General features: G+C 37.8%; 2 protein-coding genes across 3 annotated transcripts in view; both read left to right on the forward strand.

Moving 5' to 3' along the window:
- Nucleotides 1-1,573: 1,573 nt before the first annotated feature.
- On the forward strand, nt 1,574-7,605 carry LOC308350941 (olfactory receptor 8B3-like; the record flags this gene model as incomplete). Its single annotated transcript, XM_080816383.1, has 3 exons — nt 1,574-1,613; nt 4,639-4,795; nt 6,645-7,605. The coding sequence occupies 3 exons, from the start codon at nt 1,574-1,576 to the stop codon at nt 7,603-7,605; spliced, it is 1,158 nt and encodes a 385-aa protein (XP_080672509.1).
- Nucleotides 7,606-14,374: 6,769 nt separating this feature from the next.
- Nucleotides 14,375-16,377, forward strand: part of LOC308350370 (olfactory receptor 8B3-like) — a gene marked incomplete at both ends in the record, with an annotated part of 209,653 nt that continues 207,650 nt past the window's right edge. For both annotated transcript variants that reach the window (XM_080815553.1, XM_080815552.1), the window contains one exon: nt 14,375-14,470. In XM_080815553.1, coding sequence (XP_080671679.1) covers nt 14,375-14,470 — 96 coding nt within the window. The remainder of the gene's footprint in view (nt 14,471-16,377) is intronic.

Raw genomic sequence — 16,377 nt, forward strand, 5'->3', positions numbered from 1 at the left:
CAATATGATTTGATATAATATGATCTTAAAAGGAGTGTTTCTTGTTCTTACATCACCTGAATAAGAGTTCTTAACATTTCCATAGAAAACACGTGTTTTAATGAATCTCCAAGGTCCTCATCACTGCTGCAGCCCAAGGAATGTCTGTCTTGTGGGATATATTTCAAATTTGTCCCGAGGAATGTTTAGTTCCCTTATAATTTTGAGGAGTCTGAATATAAGAATTGGAACCCATTTTAGTAATGGTTGGGTTTTAAATTATCCCAAGTATAAAACCCATATTAGGGATTTCCCAAATATTTTTCTTGACCTCTGCTCTTTTTCTCTTTACCCTCTCTCTGATTGAGTTGATATAATGTCATGGCTTTAACCTTTACAGAAATAATTCTCCAAATCTTTTTTTTTTCATATTCTGGTCTTTTGTCTTGAACTTTATTTAGCCTTCGTTAGGCTGTATACTTCTACTTGGATGTCCAGTTGGCAACTCAAGACCACCATGTTCAAAACTGAATGTATACACTTACAAGTATTTGTACTCTTCTTGAGTTCTCTGTGTTTATAGTAACACCATAGTTTATCCAAACACCTATGCGAGTATCTTTGGGAATTTCTTGTCTATTTCTATCCCCTTTGTGGGAAGACCTGAACACATAGTTAGTATAATGGACAAAAACCAGACAATGTCTACCTGGACCTTAAGCTAAATGTGAAATTGGGTCCACAGGGACACTCTTCACCACTTTTCCACAGAAATGTGTTGAGAAAGTTTTTACAACTCAGAGCTATGGCTTCCAGAAGGGTTGTAAATCAGTCTGTACTGATGAGCTAGTTTCTGCTGAAGTAGCTACGTTAGGGGACACTGTACTCGGTCTTGGCCAGGGGGGCTCTAGAGTTTTGTGGTGGGGGAATTCTTCCACACAGGAAGTTGATGAAATCTCTACCAATAGTTCTGAGATTTTTAACCCAAGCCAATGCATCCCTATTGCATAGCTGAGAGCCAATCTGAATTCCAATGTCAAAATTTCACTGATGGGTCTCCATGCTTCTTTGTAGAGACTGGTGATGGCGGTGGCTGTGTTGGAAGGGGACCCAGAGAGAAAGTCCTGGCTGCTGACACATTCAGTCTTTGTAGAGCTGGGCCATGGTGGTGACTGAGTTTCTGAAGATGTGTTACAGCTTCTGCTGCTTGTGCTCTGGCAGCGTGGTGGCAGCCACCTCCTCCTGCATTTTGGCTCCTACTTGGAGAACCAGTGCTTGGGCCTCTGCTCCTCGTTCAGGGCCTCACCTTCCTTCTTGTGCTCCTCCATCCCCTGTGACCTCTGGCGGCTTAGACAATACAGCTGCGGCCATATGCTCCTCATGTGGGGCCCCCTCCACAGGAGTGCTGTCATTGAGCAACCTGGTCATGACTCCTTGTAGCCACCCAGGCCTCCAGCACACCACAGCCCCACACATCTGGGGATGATCCCCACCCCAGGGCTTCCCCACCTCATGGGCCCTGCTAAAGGTCACCTTGGACCTATGGACCTTCACCACCCTCACCTCCCCAGCGGAGCCATCTACCACACCCGCCATGGTGCTCCTGACCACCAGGCCCACCTGGAAGACTCAAGGTATTGTTTCTTTTTTATTACACTTTTTTGTCTTTGGTTTTTAGAAATTTGACTATTTTGTGTTTTGGTGTGGATTTCTTTGGGTGGAATCCTGTTTTAATCTGTACATTTGTGTCTTTTGCCAAATTTGGGAAATTTTGAAACTTCCCGCAAATTAAACACTCTTTTAGCACAGTTTCTCTTATCTTTCCAGGACTGTGGTGACATGAATATTGGAATTTTTTTTGTTACAGTGCTAGAGGCCTCTTAGACTCTCTTCAGTTTTTTCCCAGTTACTTTTTTGTATGCTCTTCAGATTGTGTAATCTTTCTTGTTCTACCTTCTAGTTCATTGATTCTGGTCCATTTTGTTGTTGAGTCTATTCATAAAGTTACTAATTGAAGCTAAAATTTCCCTTTTGTTCTTCTTTGTTTCTCTTATTTCTTTGCTGACATTTTCTGTTTCTTAGCTGAGACTTTGCATTTTTTAATTTGTTTCAAGTGTGTTCATAATGTTTATTGAAACATCTTTATCATGACTTTCAGGTAAGTCTCACATCTCTGACCTCTCAATGTTGGCATCTGTAGTTGTCTTTTTTCATTTAGTATATAGTCTTCTTGGTTCTTGGTATGACAAATGACTTTTGATTGAAACCTGCCCATTTTCATATTATATTATGAGACTCTGGATCTTATTTTAATCTTCCTTTTAGTCTGTGTTTTTTTGTTTTGTTTCATTTTGTTTTGTTTTCCCCTAACACTGCCCCAGTGGGGGAAGGGAGGGATTATCTTATTACTGCAGGTTGAATTAGAAATTTATGTTCCCCTCTCAGCCTTTGTTGACATTCAAAGGAGGAAACCCCTCAATACTACTGAATGGAAATGGGAATTCTGGCTCCCCACATATTCTTCATGGATGTTGTGGTGAGGGTGGTCTCACTGATGCTGGGTAATTAGAATTCCTGACTTTCCACTAGGCCTCCTCTGACTGCTTCCATGCATGCACACACGTGTGTGTGTGTGTGTGTGTGTGTGTGTGTGTGTGTGTGTTTTGTTGATACAATTTAACATAACCTCATGAGGGTAGACAGGTTCCCACTCCATCTTTGCCACCATGAGTGTAAGTGGAGCTAGTTATTTTCTTTTTTAATTATTATTTTAATTTTTTAGGTTGTCCCTATCCTGGTCTTTTGTCTAGAGAGAGGTAGCTTTTGTCTGGTTTTTATCAATTTGTCAATTTAATTTTTAAAAATATATGTGCTTATTGAAACTTTCTGTTGCTGGCTTCTCCAAATTTGGGATGTAGGATGCAAAAAGTAATCCAGGGAACTGACCGTGAGTCCTCAGTTCTGTTACAAGTGTATCTCTTCCTCTCTACCTTTAAGAAATGTCTTATGTTGTTTTATATATGTAATGTCCAGGGTTTTTATTTGTGATAAGAGGAAGAATAAGAGAAAATATACCATCTCCACCCTCCCAGGAGCAAGAGTCCCATTTGGTTCTTTTCAAATCTTCTGCCTGTTAAAAATATTTTATTTTATAATTTGTTTTAAGAATATTTGTCATTGCTTATTGAAACAGTTTTATGTTTACTACATTAAAATTCTTGTCAAATAATTCTAACATCTGGATTATATATAGAGAGAAAAATATAGAGTGAGAGAATTTTTTCACTAATGAAATTTTTCTGTTCCTGGATCCTAGTAGGATTCCGCAATGCATTTAATTGTTATTTCTCCTTAGTCTTTCCTGATCTCTATTTTCTCAGTCTTTGCCTTTTTTTAAATGACTATAATGATTTTGAAGAGTATAGGTAGATATGTTGAATAATGCCCTTATTTGGGTTTGTACGCTGCTTTTTGATTATTAGATTGGGTTGTACATTTTGGAAAGGATAACAGAGTGAGGCGCCTGTCATGGTCTGTTGGATATCAATATGACTTATCACTGGTGATGTTAACTTTTGTCAATTGCTTAAGGTGGTGTCTGTCAGGGAGAAAAATACACTGTTTTCTGCCTTTCCATACTCAGTCCTTGGGAATCAAGTCATTAAGTCTAGGGGAGAGGAATTAAGCTCTATGTCCTTGAGAGGAGTTATTCTTGAAATTCTTCTCAAAGAACATTTGTTCTTTCTCTCCCATAATAATATAAATCCATGGATATTGAATTTATTTTTTGGGCATCATACTTAGTCAAAAAGCTAAACTCAGGGGTCCATCGACAGATGACTGGATAAAGAAGATGCAATACACATACATACAATGGAATATTACTCAACCATCAGAAAGAATGAAATCTTCCATTTGCAACAACATGGATGGAACTAGAGGGTATTAGGCTCAGTCAGTCAGAGAAAGACAAACACCATATGATTTCACTCATGTGTGGAATTAAAAAAAACAAAACAGATGAACATAGGGGATGGGAAGGAAAAATAAAATAAGAGGGAGGCAAACCATGAGAAAGAGTGAACTCTAGGAAACAAACAAGGTTGCTGGAGAGGAGGGGAGTGAAGGGATGGGGTAACTGGGTGATGGGCCTTAAGGAGGGCACATGATGTAATGAGAACTGGGTGTTGTATGCAACTGATGAATCACTAAATTCTACCCATGAAACTAATAATATACTATATGTTAACTAAATTAAATTTAAATAAAGAATTTTTAAAAACCACAAATATTCACCAAAGCAAAAAAAAAAGCTAAATTCAGAGGTTACATATTATATGATTTCATTTCTTGTTCTCTAAAGGCATCAACTGTAGAGATGGAGAACAGGTTGGTGGTTGCTGGAAGATAGATGCTGGGGAGAGGGATTGGTGTGACTCTAAAGGGGTAGAATAAAGTGATGGAACTTCTGTATCCTAATTGTGATGGTCATTACATGAATCTATACAAGGGATCAGATTGAGTTGATCTACGCGCAGTCACACACACACACCAGAAACGCTCAGTACATGTAAAACCACTGAAAACTGAATAGTCTGCAGTCCTAAAGTCTAGTTATTGTACTGAAGTCAGTTTCCTGGTTTTGCTTTTATACTACAGTTGTTGAAGATGTCACTGTGATAGGAATCTGGATGGATTTCAAGGGAATCCGTATATTATTTTTACAATTACCTGTGAATCTATACTCATTTAAGAAAAATTTAGATGCCTTCTCACAAGCACAAGTAGAAATTAATATATATGCTGAAATTCTAAGGTAATATTTTCTTGAAATGGAAGCCTACTAATACTTATTTTTCTTATAGATTTACTTTTTAAATGTTGAAAGCAAAGACATATTGAGTCAGAACAGTTTCATGGGATAATGGATTCTTAGTCTATCAAATAACTTCTCATTAAACAATTATCTGCAAACACAATTAAAAGTATCCTTTCACTATATGCCTATAAAATATGCATAAACAATGATTATTTGAAGGTTCTCAAAATATTAAAAAGAGTATAATAAATAAACTTTACTGTTCAGTTCACAAATTCTGGCTAACACAAATATGTTACCTAGAAAGATAATTAGTGACATTTTTTAGATTCTATTTATCTGCATCTTTATAAGGGACAGCGGAGGGTCCTTTCTTGTAAAACCTGGGTAATATATAATCCCTGATGGGAAATTAACATTTACTGTCACAATTAGGGTGTAAACTCAGACATCAATTTCTTCCCTGTAGAATATATCATGATAGGAAGATCTTAGGGGAGACCTATACCTAGATTTCTAATGAGGTCCAAAAGAATTAAAAGCCTTATGCAAAAGCCTTGTTCTCTATGACATGGTACGTCTGATGTCAGCTGTGTGGTTTCCCTTCGAACTCTTAGTAAATTTACAACCAGAAGTTTGATCAACTCCTCAGACTGACTCCTGGAACATTCAGTCTGGGAGATCTATACTATTGCTCTTTTGCCTATAAATGAAGAAGATCCTGTGACTGTATCTGCTCAGTTTTGATATTATAAAAGCCAGTTCCTACAGGACAGTGGAGGTGAAACTCACAAAGACTCCGCAGTGAGTTCTCACAATGGAAGAAAAGTGAGTTATGCAAGTTTCTATTTTTCTCTCACTCTGTTGCTGAAAAATGGTGAAAAGTATTTATTTTTAATAAAAAGAAAGTCACATATGCAACTCTGACCTTACTGCCTGCATTATTCTCAGCACACCCTTCTTGTGTTGGGATCATCCTCAGTTTGGTAGCAGGAGACGTACAGCAGCTCCAAGTGACATGGTCAGAAAATAGGCACATTGGAGGAAGAAAAGTTTTGTTTTTTTTCCCTAAAAATATTTTTTTGCTGAAATATACTATACATATGGAAAAGTTTACATGTCATAATCAGTATACAGCTTGATATAGTTCCACAAATGTTACTAATTTAATCAACATTCAAATTATGTTTCATGCCCTCCTACAAAACAAAGGAAACTCATCTACTTTGCTTTGTTCATTATCTTTCCAGGTAGGATGGAACAAAGGAGGTGAATGTGTAGAAGCACCCAGTGTCTAGTTAACTACAAATCTTAGGCTACCAAGGGTCTCCTCAATAAGTGTTATCAGTAATTGACTTCATGGATTCTTGTAGTAAAGGATTTGGAAACCCTCTGAGACACTTCCTTCTAGGAAGCAAAACATCTGGATGGTTGCTACCCTAGCAGATTTTTCTCTTTTTTTGATAGTCATCACAGGGGAACTGATGTATCTGGTAGGGTAATGGAAACATGAGTAGGAATTAAGAAGTGAAGGATAGGATGAGTGGGAAGCAGAGATGGGGACAGCTCCCCACTACCAAAGCTCACCAACAGGTAGCCTTTATCCTCGGCTGCTCCATCCCTGTATCTTCTAGTAAAGATGGGAGCAGTTGTTTGTCACATGCTGCTCATGCAACAAGACAGAGTGGTTTTAATGTTTAAGGGTGTGTGTGCCAGTCCACTCTGACCCTTTGGAGTGAAGGAGGACTTATTTGCTGGTCTGAGTCTTCTTCTCATAATTAAGAATGTGTAAGGAGAGGGAGAGAGCTGGGGTTTCTATTAATGGGACTTTCTTCTGTCCTCACAGATTTCCAAAGAGGACAATATTGGTTAGAAATGACTCCTCAGTGACTGAATTTCTTCTTGCTGGATTAACAGACCGCCCAGAGCTCCAGCAACCCCTCTTTTTCCTGTTTCTGATGATCTACATTGTCACCGTGGTGGGCAACCTCGGCTTGATCATTCTCATCGGTCTCAACTCTCACCTCCACACCCCCATGTACTACTTCCTCTTCAACCTATCCTGCATTGATCTCTGTTACTCTTCTGTTTTCACCCCCAAGATGCTGATGAACTTTGTATCAAGGGAGAACATCATCTCCTATGTCGGGTGCATGACGCAGCTGTTTTTCTTTCTCTTTTTTGTCATCTCGGAATGCTACATGTTGACCTCAATGGCCTATGACCGCTATGTGGCCATCTGTCATCCATTGCTATATAGGGTCACCATGTCCCATCAGGTCTGTTGCTTGCTAACTGTTGCTGCATACATGATGGGATTTGCTGGAGCCTCTGCCCACACGGGCTGCATGCTTAGACTGACCTTCTGCCATGTCAATATCATCAACCACTACCTGTGTGACATTCTTCCTCTTCTCCAACTCTCTTGCACCAGCACCTATGTCAATGAGGTGGTAGTTCTGATAGTCGTGGGAATTAATATCACAGTACCCAGTTTTACCATCCTGATTTCTTATGTCTTTATCCTCACTAGCATTCTTCATATCAGATCTGCTCAAGGCCGATCAAAAGCCTTCAGTACCTGTAGCTCTCACATCATTGCTCTTTCTCTTTTTTTTGGGTCAGCGGCATTCATGTATCTTAAATATTCTTCTCCTGGATCTATGGACCTGGGAAAAATTTCTTCAGTTTTCTACACTAATGTGGTACCCATGCTCAATCCTCTGATCTACAGTTTGAGGAACAAGGATATCAAGGTTACACTGCAGAATGCCCTGATTAAAATATGGAGAAAAAACATGCTGTAATTACAAGGTATAATGTAAAGGAATTTGATTTTTAAAAATTTTTGTTAGTATTTTTCAGGAAGAGGTTTTGATTATTATGAATATTTCTGCAGATTGTGTTATCTGTGTTTTAATAGATTCATCTTATCATTTCCCTTATGTCATTTCCCTATGTTACCTCATTTTTTGCTTCCATATTCCTGTACCTGATAATAGTTTACTAAATAACTAATAACATCTTTATAAAAAGAACAAATATACAGATTCTTTTTTTTTTTTCCATACAGTTTCTGTCTCTGGGCTATTCCTAACCTGGACAAGTATGATAAAATTCCTAAGTACCAGAAAGTTGAAATTACAGCTTGCTCACCTAAATCCAGAAGTGTGAATTTAGAAACATTCTTTTTCTTTTCCATATTGTCGTTGCTATAGGCAACAGGCTTCAATGAGATGTGTTGATTACAAACATGTATATAGCTTAAAGTATAATCAAATCCTTTCGGTCTTTTCATTTTGTTCTATTTTCTTACTAACTTTTCTTTTTATTATTCTGTTCTTTCTTGTTTCCTTTGAAAATGGTCAAATATGTATTACATAGCACCTGTGTTTGGGAACCTCAGTCAGCCCAGTTCATTTAGTACTGAAGTGAATACATATGACTCCACCTTTTTTTTTTTTTGCCAAAAATAGTATTAACATAGTATGACTACAGAAATAATACATATGTATCTCAGGATCCAAATATAGGGGATGACTGGTATATCAGATATTTTGAAAAAGAGCCTAAAGTTCTCACTGAAGTCTGTTATTTATCACTTAAAAGAAAACAAGGCATATTGGGAGAAACATGTTAGACATTATTTTACCTTTTTAATGATGTTTATAATGAAAAAAGGGTATATACTAATGATAATAAACTATTCCTAGCAACATTTTGTGAGCTTACTTAAATCTGTGTCTTAGTCCATTTGGACTGTTATAACAAAATACTACAGAATTGGTGGCTAATCAACAATGAAAATTTATTTCTCACAGTTCTGGAGGCTGTAAGTCCAAGATCAGGATGCCAGTACGAATGGCTGAGGGCACTCTTTTAAGTCACACACCTCTCATTATATCCTCACATAGGATTTTTTTTTTATTTTTTATTTTATTTTATTTTTATTTTATTTTTTTATTTTTTAAAGATTTTATTTATTTATTTGACAGACAGAAATCACAAGTAGGCAGAGAGGCAGGCAGAGAGAGAGGAGGAAGTGGGCTCCCTGCTGAGCAGAGAGCCCAATGCGGGGCTCGATTCCAGGACCTTGACATCATGACCTGAGCTGAAGGCAGAGGCTTTAACCCACTGAGCCACCCAGGCACCCCTGGAGTTGTTTTTATAAGGCACAAATCACCCTCATGAGAACTCCACTGTCATGACCTAAGCATCTTCAAAAGGCCCCACATCCTGATATGTTTGCAGGTTAGGATTTCAACATTTGAAATTTTTCAGTATTATCTTCTTGGTGAGCACTTTGTCTCGCCAAGAAGATAATAAGGATTTAAAGTAGATACTGTTTCCTATAATTTTCCTGTTTCTCAATGTTTTTCTCATTTGTATATTTAGAATGTCAGATATATTGGGAGGACAAGAAATACTTGTTGAATTGGATTACCATGTTTGAATAACAACAATAATGTTTATTGCTAAATCAATAAATTATATTAATAAATATATAATAATATGTTAATTAATAAAATTAATATAATATAATAACAATAATAAATCAGAAAGAACTTCGGAGTATAATTTGTTTGTGGGAGTGGACTGTGGCAGTCATAGGGAGGTGCTACTCAACTCTTCAAGAGAACCAGCTGTGGGAAGCATTGTTGACTGATAGTCTATAGCTTATACTCCTTTGGATTCACTGTTGTGTCCATGCTCACTCTGAGATGTCCCCAGCCAATGGCTTAGTGTGATGGGTCATAGAGGAGATGGCCAATAGCTGTGTAACATAGGTGTCTTCTGATAGGCATTCTTTGCTTAGGTACTTCCAGTCATCCTAACAGAGACATTCTGGAAATGCACTGTAGTCTGAGATTTTCCTACCATGTCTTTCCTTCTCTCTCTTCTTTCTTAGGTGTCAGAGTTGCAAACCAGTTTGAAGACCTTTATCACTGACTCCCTCTCCCTCCCATTTTATCCTTCACAGCTGTTTGTCACAACAAATACTTTGGAGGTCTAATTATTTCTTGGCATCTGCTCCTTGGGGACCTCTAGATGACACAGAAGGTTTACACTAACTGATTTTAACACTTAAATTTAGGCTTTGATAATGAAGACAGATCGGTTTTGTTATAAAGATAGATAAATAAGTCATGGTACAGCACAGGAGGTTCAGAAAGAGATCCTTACTTATACAGTCAATTGATTAGGCAATTTGACCAGGCAACAGAGTAAATCCATAGGGATAGGAAAATATTTTAAGCAATTGATTCTGGAAATTCTGTTCTTGAGAAAAAAATTAAGTGATCTCTACCTCACACCATATACAATGATTGATTTTAAATGGATCAGACTATACATGTAAAATTTAAACATAAATCTTCTAGAAGAAAACATAAGAAAGTATGTTGGTGTAGACATAGATTTCTTAGACATATTCTAGAAAGCACTAAACTCAAAAGAAAAAAAAAACAAAGACAAAATAAACTTCATTAATATTAGAGCATCGGTTTACCAAAAAAATTCATAGGCAAGCCACAGATTTGAAGAATATTTGCAATACCTGTATCTGAGTCTCTGATAAAGGTGTCGTAACCATTACATATAACAAGTTAAAAATTAAAAGATACCTCAATAATAAAAGACCATTTTGTAAATGGGCAAATGATTTGAAAGCTCAAAAGTCCCAAAAAAAGCACACGAATGACCAATAAACACATGGAAAGGTGTTTAACTTTCTGCACTTCCTTAGATGCATAGTCAGTAGCTGGACAACACTCCCTGGAGAGTTGTACTGTCCTCCATTGCTTCATTGCATGGTCTCTGCCCCTTGAGAGGCTCAAGCACTTATTGGGCCTCCTCATTGGTCTCCCTCCATGTTGGACCCAGCACTGGGGGATCCTCTACTTCAGACATCCAAACACTTTTAAACCCTGCATTTCCCCAAGCACGAATCCTATAGTGCTTCTCCTCTGAGATTCTAGAACTTGATCATGCTTCCTCTTTCCATGCGTTCTACCAGTTATGAGTGTGGTAGCTATTTTATGTAGTTTAATAATCTTTATATTTTTCAATATTTTTGTCTTTCCACCTTGCAATATCTGAATAAATCAATTACTTGTTTTAAATATACTCCATAAGAAGCACATATTATACTATTTGTTTTTCTGACTGTCCCTTGCCTGTTACGGGTAGCACATTTTATGTGATTTTGATGGATTGGTTTGCTCACTTTAGGAGACATTATCTTGCCTATCAGCACATTAGTCACTGAAATCATTTGACTTCTCTTTTCTACCATAACTTTTTTTTTTTTTTAACTTTTCTTTTCTCCCTAGAGTTACTGAGTTGGTAAGACTAAATATAGGGATTTTGATGGTTCTCTTTTTGTTACACGGGGAGAACCCACCTGAGATTAAAACTGATTAGAACCAAGCAGAACAAAAAGAGGAAAGAGAGACATACACGTGAATGACTTAGTCCTATACAGCTATACAGGGAACCATGTACATCCTCAGCTTAGCAGCTTTACACACTTTTGTGGTATAGGCTGGCTTATCTAGACAGATTCAGCTTGAATTTATGTCACTTAATTTAAAGGATTCTTAATGTACCCTCTACAAAATATTCCACATATACCACACAATTCTGCATAGTGTAATGGTAAAAGAAATCAGTTCTGCATTCATAGACACTTAAATATAATATAAATATAAATGTTGCTCTGGCACTTGCTGTCTTGACCATGGAGCAATCAATTAACCCCCCCTGTCTGATTTAGAGGGTGGGCATGAGGGGGACATGAGGGAAAGTGAATAGAGAATCTAGGACTGTGACCAGCTAACAATAACTAAGAGGGGTACAAATCTCAGTTTCCTTGTCTATCACTCTAGTTATATTGAGAAATCATTGGGTCAAGACCTGTACCTCATTTTGTGTGTGTTCACTCTGTCTTACAGTCTAGATGCTCAAAAATTGTTCATTAAATGTAATGAGTCAGGAAAATCTCTAAAGAGAGTCTATTTATGGAGTTTTAGCCCTCCTACTTTGGGTAGAATAGGACTCTCAGGACCTGGGACATTACATTCCAGACTCCAGGTTCCTGTGGACTTAGTATGCTTCTAGATTTCATGTTAGAATTACAGTGGAGGACTCTGGTTAAAGACGGAAGACTAAGATAAGCAACTTGTTTCTATTTCTTCTTGAAACTCACTAACATGACAAAAGAGGGATTAAAAATGGCACTAACTCATCTACTTTACTCTTATAACAATATAACAGTAGGAATTAGGAATAGAGAGCAAGAAGAGACTGTGCATGTTTGTACAGTGATGGTACAGAGTAGAAAAAGTTACAAATTCCACCTTAGTAGGAGTCCTGGTTAGAAAACTATTAGAGTAATCTAAATTGGAGATGAAGAGAGAATATAGAAGCTGTGTAAGAGGGAAAGCCAAATCTTTCAAGGAGTTGGATTCTCTGGGAATTGGAGACTGGATGAAGATGGCCAGTGAGAGGAAGTTGTTTAAGTTTAGGTTGTAGATTAGTTGCCTGGATGATGTCAACAATGTGCCGACTTTAGTTTTGAACACTTTGAGCCAAAGGCACGTAAGATAGAACTTTTTGAGAGGCATTTATGGAAGTCCACCTGCATGTAGCTATGGATCTACATATGGATCTGCATTTCTCAAAAGGAGTAATTTTACCACCCAAGGGATGCATACCAGTGTCTGGAGAACATTTTGATTGTCACATGTGGTGGTGGGGGATACTACTGGAATCTAATGGGTAGAGGCCAGGGATGCTTTCTTCTTAGGATACACAGGACAGCACCACAATAAAGAATTATCTAGTCCAAAATGTCAATAGTTCCAAGGTTGAAAAATCTTGATATAATGAATATGGATTGGAAATAGGGGAGGTGTACCAACACTTAGGCTCTTTTTATGTGCCAGGTATGTTTCTGATACTTTATATGGTTTAACTCCTTTAATCCCCACAACAACCCTGTGAGATTTCTCCTTTAAAACTCATTTTATATTTGTACATAGGTATTGAATAGATATGAAAATATACATACACGGGCCAGAGAAGTTATATCACTGTCTTCAGTCTCACAATTAAGGATTTTCAAGTCCAGGTTTGACTTGAGGGCCCACTCTCTCTCTCTCTCTTTTTAAGTTTTTATTTATTTATTTACTGTTATTTTTTTCTTTTCAAATTTTTATTTAAACTTTATTGATTTCAGAAGTAGAATTCAGTGATTCATCACATGCATACAACACCCTGAGCTCATCATATCAAAGTGCCCTTCTTAATACCCATCACCCATCAAGCCGAGCTCCAACACTCCCACTATTTTTTTTTAAGATTTTATTTATTTATTTGAGAGAGAGAGAGAGTGAGAGAGAGTATGAAAGGGGAGAAGGTCAGAGGGACATGCAGACTCCCCGCTGAGCAGGGAGCCCAATATGGGACTCGAGCCCAAGACTCCAGGATCATGACCTGAGCCGTAGGCAGTCGCTTAACCAACTGAGCCATCCAGGCATCTGTAACACTCCCACTCTTTAACCACTTTGCTAAAACATCCCTTTATAGACGTGAAATCCACAAGCATGGACAATGCTAAAGCTATGATTTAATGTTTTACAAACGCAATCCCAGAGACTTCAGGAAAGTACTAGAAATGGCAAGTGACTGTGCCCCAGACTTTCCTCTTAGAACTGTGCATAGAATACAGGGGGTGAGGAAGGAAGTGACAAAGGGAGGCACTCATTCCTCTGCACTGGGGATTAGGAATTCCTATTGTGAAATTATAAACTGAGCAAAACATTGAGTCTCAAAGGATCCAGTGGTGGGCCTGTGACACAGGATATGAATATGGGTTCAATAATTTCTACCCTCAGTGGACTCATTTAACTTGGAAGGAAATAATGAGGGAGAGAATAATTTTCTGTGCTACTAATCAATTTTCTCAGAACTACAGGTCATGGAATAGATTCCCATTGGAGTCAACTGATTGTTTTGGAGCTCATATAAGGTTCTTTTCCTCCTTACAAGTGAAGAGGACTTCTGGACAAATTCTCAAGTAGAGATCATGGCCTGTTCTCCAGAATACCACTTTTAGCATGTCAAAGACTAAGGGCTGTGCTGATGTACATTATCTCCTCTCTTGACAGAAACTTTGACACCCCAGGACTGTAGAGTAGAAGTGGCTTTAAGGTCTAACAGAGTGAGGCCTCCATGAAAGGAAAATGAGGGTAACACCACCAATTTATTAATTTATTATTCTTGTCATCTGTAATCTTGAATGGAAACTGGGGAGAAGGGAGGAAATGACATGCAGAGACATTGGGGGCCTTGAGATCAGTATTCTTTCTGCACAAACTACATGAGTGGGAGTAAAGGAGAAAATGAGGAATCATTAGGAATAATCAGAAGAAGTCTTGCTTCTTAGATTCCTTGCATGACAACCCTGTGCTTGTAAACCAGCAGATCCATCTCTCCCTCTGGAGACAAAGAGTGATGGTCCATTGTTAATGGTACCTTCTACCTCTATTCCTGCAGATCATACCTGTGAAGTGAATGGCTGTGGAAAATGACTCCTCTGTGACTGAGTTTATCCTTATGGGATTAACAGAACGACCTGAACTCCAGCTACCTCTGTTTTTTCTGTTTTTGGTGAACTCTGTGGTCACTGTGGTGGGCAATTTGAGCTTAATTAATTTAATTTACTTGAATTCTCACCTTCATACCCCCATGTACTTTTTCCTCTTCAATCTGTCCTTTATTGATCTCTGTTATTCCTTTGTCTTCACCCCCAAAATGCTGATAAGCTTTATTTCAGAGAAGAACATCATCTCCTTTACAGAATGCATGACTCAGCTATTTTTCTTCCGCTTTTTTGTCAACTCTGAGTGCTATGTGTTGACAGCCATGGCCTATGATCGCTTTGTGGCCATCTGTAAACCCCTGCTGTACACAGTTACCATGTCTCCTCAGGTCTGTTCTCTGCTGATATCTGGTTCATATGTGATGGGGTTTGCTGGTGCCATGGTCCACATGGGGTGCATGGTTAGGCTGATCTTTTGTGATTCTAATATCATCAACCATTACATGTGTGACATCTTCCCCCTCCTCCAGCTCTCCTGCAGCAACACCTATGCCAGTGAGCTTGTGATTTCTGTTATTGTGGGCACAGTTGTCATTATATTTAGTCTCATTATCTGTATTTCTTATATTTTGATTCTTTCCAATATCATTCACATCTCTGCATCTCAGAGTTTGTCCAAAGCCTTTAGCACCTGTGGCTCCTACCTAGTAACTGTTGGTCTGTTCTATGGATTTGGGTTGCTCACTTATGTCAAACCACCGTCCACTGGGTCTGTGGGCCAAGGGAAATTTTTCTCAGTGTTTTACACAAATGTGGTGCCTATGCTCAACCCTTTCATTTATAGTCTCAGGAACAAAGATATCAAACTTGCTCTGAGGAAAACCCTGAAGAGATTTTCAGACTGAGAAGAACCATCTATCCCTCCTTTGTTGTGTCTTTTTCTCCACTTTCTGCTCTTCCTTATCCTCTTCTTCCTATTCTTTTTCCTTTTCCTTACCTTTCTAAAGTCTTTCTGGCAGGATTTTTACTTTAATTTCTTTCTTCTCTTCTTACTTGGTTTAACATGTGGACCTATTCTTGGACATGAGGGTCATCCTCCATTCCAAGATGAATCCAAACTGATCTTTATTCCCCATATGAGTTGAAGACATTAGGATAACCTCCCCTATCTAAGGATAATACTACCTATTATTTTTTCTCTTGTCTCTCTCATCCAAGGTAAGACATCGAGTAGCATGCTGTCTTACCAGTTCATTTCTTTCTTTCTTTCTTTCTTTCTTTCTTTCTTTCTTTCTTTCTCCTTTCTTTCTTTCTTTCTTTCTTTCTTTCTTTCTTTCTTTCTTTCTTTCTTTTTCTTTCTTTCTTTCTTTCTTTCTTTTTCGCTTTCTCTGAAACAATTACACAGCGCACTTTCCTGTTTTGAGGGTTTTATTACTTATAATTGTATTAAAACAGAGAAGGTATGACAAAAATTGTGGACACAGTATGGTGGTAAAAAAAAAACTGCAGAAAATTTTAGGGTTCTTTTAATAATGGTTCTTGTTCTTGATTTTTAGTTCCATATAGGTAAAAGAAGTGAATACTCTGTTAAACCTAGCTTCTTTCTTTTATTCTTGAGAATGCTTGGGAATGAATGAGACACACTATTTTGCTCACCTTTTTCAATCCCCACTAATAATGAATACCACTCAGTAGTGGTGAACTGATATTTTGTCATAAGTAGAATTGAAATTGCTACCACTTGTCTATGTATCCATGGATTGTGATTGTGATTAAAAAATCACACAAAAATATTCTTGACTACAGAACAGAGTGTCATGAGCAATGTCAAGATTCTTTGTTTGCCTGTGTTAACAGGGATTCCCTTTTGCAAAGGAAGATCTGTACCTGCTTTCAAAAGACAAACAAAAATATATGGAAAAACCTTGTCCTGTTGGGGTTTATTCTTTCACTATATAATTTGACTCCTCCCTTT

Source organism: Martes martes, assembly GCF_963455335.1.
Source record: "Martes martes genome assembly, chromosome: 10".
NCBI classification, from domain to species: domain Eukaryota; kingdom Metazoa; phylum Chordata; class Mammalia; order Carnivora; family Mustelidae; genus Martes; species Martes martes.